This window comes from Mirounga leonina, unplaced genomic scaffold (assembly GCF_011800145.1).
Source record: "Mirounga leonina isolate KUSES-001 unplaced genomic scaffold, KU_Mleo_1.0 Mir_224, whole genome shotgun sequence".
NCBI classification, from domain to species: domain Eukaryota; kingdom Metazoa; phylum Chordata; class Mammalia; order Carnivora; family Phocidae; genus Mirounga; species Mirounga leonina.
In genome coordinates this window covers 12,392,958-12,398,957 of record NW_023270615.1, presented here as the reverse complement: position 1 = coordinate 12,398,957, position 6,000 = coordinate 12,392,958, and the positions used below count along the sequence as shown (strand labels likewise).

General features: G+C 46.0%; 1 protein-coding gene across 5 annotated transcripts in view; it reads right to left on the bottom strand.

Moving 5' to 3' along the window:
- The window catches only part of SMARCA2 (SWI/SNF related, matrix associated, actin dependent regulator of chromatin, subfamily a, member 2), a 182,668-nt gene that overhangs the window by 146,616 nt on the left and 30,052 nt on the right, over positions 1–6,000 (bottom strand). For all 5 annotated transcript variants that reach the window (XM_035029127.1, XM_035029128.1, XM_035029126.1 and 2 more), the window contains one exon: positions 3,919–4,180. In XM_035029127.1, coding sequence (XP_034885018.1) covers positions 3,919–4,180 — 262 coding nt within the window. The remainder of the gene's footprint in view (positions 1–3,918; positions 4,181–6,000) is intronic.

The following is a 6,000-nucleotide window of genomic DNA, read 5'->3' as shown; positions in this document are numbered from 1 at the left end:
CTCTGACCCTCCTCCCTCTCATGCTCGCTGTCTCTCATTCTCTCTCTTGCAAATAAATAAAATCTTTAAAAAAAAAAAATAAAAAAAAAAGAGAAGTCATGAGAGACTATGGACTCTGAGAAACAAACTGAGGGTTTTAGAGGGGAGGGGGTTGGGGGCATGGGTTAGCCCTGTGATGGGTATTAAGGAGGGCACGTACTGCATGGAGCACTGGGTGTTATACGAAAACAATGGATCGTGGATCACCAAATCAAAAACTAATGATGTATTGTATGGTGACTAACATAATAAAATAAAATTAAAAAAATAATAAAAAAGAGAAGTCAGCTATCACTCTCTGACCAAGGAAGATAAAAGATGCCCTACAAGGCTACCAGTGGAAACCTACGCTTCTTCTCAAGATGGCCACGGGAAAGTTCCAGTCCAAAGTCCCCACCAGCTTCTCAGACCCAGGGTTGCCAGAGGGATGGTTTCGGAAGCCATGTGGCTTTACCGAAGAGGAGACATTTATAGCAATGATAATAAATGAAAAATAGCCATCACACCACATTCTGCGGGGCTTATAATTTAAAAGATACTGACACGTATACTTTTCTCTTATTGATACGGGACTGGAAGATCAAAGCATTTCACAGCCCAGGATAGGCTACATTGTACTACTTAGTCCTATATACTTTGGGAGACCATCCATTAAGATCACTTCTGGGGCGCCTGGGTGGCTCAGTCAGTTAAGCAACTGCCTTCGGCTCAGGTCATGATCCTGGAGTCCCGGGATCGAGTCCTGCATCGGGCTCCCCGCTCGGCGGGGAGTCTGCTTCTCCCTCTGACCCTCCTCCCTCTCATGCTCTCTGTCTCTCATTCTCTCTCTCTCAAATAAATAAATAAAATCTTTAAAAAAAAAAAATCACTTCTGAAAAAGGGGCTAAAATGGGCTCATGACCAGAAAGGCCTGCAAATAAGGTTCCGGTAAAAACCATAAAGAAAATTTAGGAGTCAGTAAAATACACGCACACCCACAACACAGGCCGAGTAAGGAAAAAAGTCCAGATGTGTTTCTAGGTACAGAGAGTGTCTTTGTTATGAATGTCGTTTGCATGATATGACAACTGTACTGGTAGTTCAAAGAAGGGGGAAATGTTAGCTCCTAGGAAGTCGGGATCTTAGAGTAACCAACCGATACTCCTCTATCCCTTTGCTGTCTTTTTTTTTTTTAAAGATTTTATTTATTTATTTGAGACAGAGAGAATGAGAGACAGAGAGCACGAGAGGGAGGAGGGTCAGAGGGAGAAGCAGACGCCCCGCCGAGCAGGGAGCCCGATGCGGGACTCAATCCCGGGACTCCAGGATCATGACCTGAGCCGGAGGCAGTCGCTTAACCGACTGAGCCACCCAGGCGCCCTAGATTGACTCTTTTAATAACAAGTAAGGAGGTATCTTAACCTCGTTAGATGTAGGTACAATCTCTCAATATATCTGCAGTCTTTTTTATTTTATTTTTTATTTTTTTAATTTATTTTTTATTTTTAAAGATTTTATTTATTTATTTGAGAGGGAGAGAGAATGAGAGGGAGGAGGGTCAGAGGGAGAAGCAGACTCCCCGCCGAGCAGGGAGCCCGATGCAGGACTCGATCCCGGGACTCCAGGATCATGACCTGAGCCAAAGGCAGTTGCTTAACCGACTGAGCCACCCAGGCGCCCCTCCCTTTACTGTCTTTTTAAAAAATACCTGTGGGGGTGCCCAGGTGGCTCAGGCGGTTAAGCGGCCAACTCCTGACACTGGCTCAGGTCATGATCTCAGGGTCGTGAGATCGAGCCCTGCATCACATCGGGCTCTGCTTCCCCCCTCCCTCAACCCCTCTCCTAGCTTGCGAGCGTGCGAGCTCTCTCTCTTAAATGAGTAAATCTTTTAAAAGAAATACTTCTGACTTTTTTTATTCAGTAGAAACATAAAGAAAGTACTGCATATGAAAAAAGTTCTGCCCCAAATGAGAGCATAGCGCTGATGTTTGACTTTCATATCGCACAGTGATCTGCGCATCAACACAGCAATACCAGCGGACTGACGCATATCTAGCTCTCTAGGGGTACCTAAAATTCGGGAAACAGCAGTATAAAACTCTTCATCGAGGATTAGTAATAGTAATGAGAGCAAAGCTCTACTCTTCATCCAAAAAGCTAAGGGCATTTAATGGCATGTTACTGTGATTTCTTTCACAGAGTTGTTGTTTTTTTTTTTTTTTTAAGATTTTATTTATTTATTTGAGAGAGAGAGAATGAGAGACAGAGAGCATGAGCGGGAGGAGGGTCAGAGGGAGAAGCAGACTCCCTGCTGAGCAGGGAGCCTGACGCGGGACTCGATCCCGGGACTCCAGGATCATGACCTGAGCCGAAGGCAGTCGCTTAACCGACTGAGCCACCCAGGCGCCCCTTCTTTCACAGAGTTACTCTCAAAGCTGGCAACGTAGCATTTTAATCTAATAACAAATAAGTCATGTGTTTTTTGATAAAGACCCAGGTAATGTCTTTAAAGGGAGCTTGATGTTATTTACTAACATTCCCTATAATTTCCAAACTTTAATTTTCTTTGGAAGGAAATAAGAATTGGGAAACAATAATAGCTGATATGTCCTGAAAGTCTTTGTATCACTTTATCTTCCCCCTACAAGAGGTACTGTAAGACTCTCTTTTAACATAAAAGGAAAGTGAGTCACAGAAAAGAGATGTAACTTGGGGTGCCTGGGTGGCTCAGTAGGTGAGGGGTCTGACTCTTGATTTCAGCTCAGGTCAAGATCTCAGGGTCATGAGACTGAGCCCCGCGTCAGGCTTCACACTCAGTGAGGTGTCTGCCTGGGATTCTCTCTCCCTTTCCCTCTACCCCTCTGCCCCACTCACATTCGCTCTCTCCCTCTCTGAAGTAAATACATAAATAAAATCTTAAAAAAAAAAAAAAAAGAGAGAGAGAGAGAGATGTAACTTGACCAAGGTAACACAGCTGGTAAGTGACCGAGCCCGCATTACGGGCCAACTCCAGAGATAGTGATCTTAGCCGTGTTTTATCTTGACTCCTTACTCATGGACTCTCTTTTTGGTTAACATTAACCATTTATTTACATGAAGCGTCTGCTAACTCCAGCCTGTCCACAGGCCAGCTCTGCAAATAAAGTTTTACTGGAACACAGCCAGAGCATTATTGTCTGTGGATGCTCTCACGTGGTAAGGGCCGAGCTGAGGGACCCTTGCTATGGGTCCGCAAAGGGTAAAATGTTTACCACCTGGCCTCTTACAGAAAAGGTTTGCCAACCACGGATGTAGATGAATGTGCCAAATCAGGCGAAAATTAAGTTTCTGGAGTAAGAGTTTAAATATGGACGCTGCATGAAGACAGCTTACCCCGAAGGCTGGACCGGGCAGCAGATCCACAAATGCACAAATTAAAACGAAGAATATATTATACTGAGCCACTAAGAATGCTTTAGCGTCATGAGATGGGTCATTAACCTGAAGGTCTGGCCGGCAGGACACCCGCAACAACCGGCCAGCTCAGAGTCATCTCTGGAGGATAAAAGGACAAACCACAAGGCACTGCACAGGCTAAGGGTGGGAGGACCGCTTTCTGGGATCCGCAAGCTCTCACGGCTGGGCTTTGGTCTTTGCCTCCCGAGGGCCCAGCACAGTGCCTGGCGTGTCACGGGGGTGATGACCTTTTTCTGACTCGAGGCATGAAAATCACAGTCCTGCCCACCCACAGCCACCCCAATGGCAAGCAGACGCTGGTTCTGAGGTCCTTCCTGTAGCATGAGTTTCGGCCTGTGCCTTGTCCACAGGGCAGGGCGCCCCCCCCCCGCCCCCCGCCGGGCTCGGTGGTCCCCACGAGGACACGGCTGCCAGCCCCCACCCCGGGGCCGGGGTGCGTGGTACCTGTACTCGCGCTCCTGCAGGATCTCCACCGGGTCCAGGCCTTGCGGTTTCTGGATGGGGCTGATGCGGCTCTGCTTCTGCTGCAGCTGCAGGATGGGCGAGGGCTGCCCCGGGGCCGGCTGCGCCACCGAGGGCCCGGGCACGGCGGCCGCGGGCGGCTGCGCGGCGGCGGCGGCGGGGGGCGCGGGCGAGGGCCGGCCGCTGGGCGCGGGCACCGGCAGCTTCTGCGGGGTGCTCGGGCCGCTCAGCTCCGGCCCCGGGCCTGCGGGACAAGAGCGACATGGGCAGCTCGGGCGGGCCGGCGCCCTGCAGCCACCCCGGCCTGCCCGCTGCCCCCCGCCTCGGGGAGCACTGAACATCTCCAGCAAGGGAGGAGGGGGAGGAAAGGAGATGAGGAAGGAGGGAGGGCGGGGGGGCGGGGAGGGGGAAAAAGTTAAGAAGAACCAGGCATCTATCCCCATAGGGCAATGGCATTCACTGATGGACACGGCTGAAATGGTCCAAAAATGACTCAAGGAGTACGTCCATCCAAGGAGCGGATGGTCAGCATGTAATGTAGCTCCAGAGTAGTTCGTTGTTTTTTGTTGTTTTTTGTTTTTTTTTTAATAAGAATTGCAGGTGCATTCAAGAGTTCAGAAAAGTAAGGGAGTCACGGAACAGTCAGATGCAATTTGGGTGTGGTCCTAAAATCACATTTTGCAAACTGCACCTTGGGGGGACTTGAGGCAGACCCTCAGCAGCCTGACCCTCACTTTCCAAATACAGCCAGCACGTTGGCCAGCCCTCCCATGTGAACTGAAAGGGGCACACATTTTCCCTTAATGACCTAAAAGGCACATTTCAGGCTTAATCAATGCATCTCAGGAACTGAATTTTTTTTTTTTTTGTTTTTTTTGTTTTACTACATATTAGAAAATGTTTCTAAAAACATTCAGTGGAGGCGGGGGAGCAAATCTGCTCTTTCCACCTATAAAAACCAGCAAATATTAAGATTCAAGGGAGCATTTTTTCTCATGCTAACAGAATAAAGGGATATGCAATCATCAAGCTTATCAAAATGTACTTAATAAGTTAATTTAACGCAATTTTCCACATTAAACTTCAGGAGTTTAAACTGATTGCTAGGTATGGACCGAAAGTAAGAAGTGTTCTGTCTCTCCTCATAGTTACATTTTTACTTACTTCAAAATTATAAGTAAGATTAGGGATGCTACCAGATGAATTAGGAAATGGAAAAAAAAAAACCTCAGTAAGCTGTTAAAACCTCTGAGAAGCATTCTCCCAAGCATTTTCTGTATCTTTTCTACGAAAAGTTAAAACTATTAAACGGTAATAAAATAATAGTCTATATACTTCAGGGCGCCTTAATAATTAACCATACAAAGACGTACATTATGAAAAATTAGACACATTTATTCAATTTCCAGCAAACACCATTTAGAAATGGGCTTAAATGACAATGCAAGAAGAGTATAAGCAAACATTTTGACAGGAGGAATGTGAGGAATTAGAACAAACTGCTTAGGAAACTGTACGTGTGTGTGTATGTGTGTGTGTGTGTGTGAACAAACTGCTTAGGAAACTGTACGTGTGTGTGTGTGTGTGTATTACTGTTGGGCTTTTTTCACCTTCCTTGAGATATTAGGTGAACTTTCCAAAACACATGCAGCTACATAATCCTGAGGTAGCCCTGGGTCCAGTGGGGGATGAAAAACTCTTGAAGGAAAAAATGCTTTTTTAAAAATTTTCTATTTTAGGTATCGTAGATCTACTATCGTAATAAAGAGATTCTTTTCAGCTATGTACTTTCTGATTTTTTTTTTTCTGAATGGGAAGTCTTTTACATAATGCATGGCTTTTCATAATATTTTATATTTGGAAGTTTCTTTCATTCATATATAAGAAACCGATTTCTAAACATTAAATCTCGGGGTTGTTAAGCACTGGAATGAGTTATGGAGGGATGTTCTAGAATATGTTCTCCCTAGAGGTCGTTGAAACAGGGTAGATTTTTCATCGGGGTTGTTTTAGGTGTGATCCAGCCAAAAAAAGAGAAGACAGAGATTTCTAACAGGCTGATTC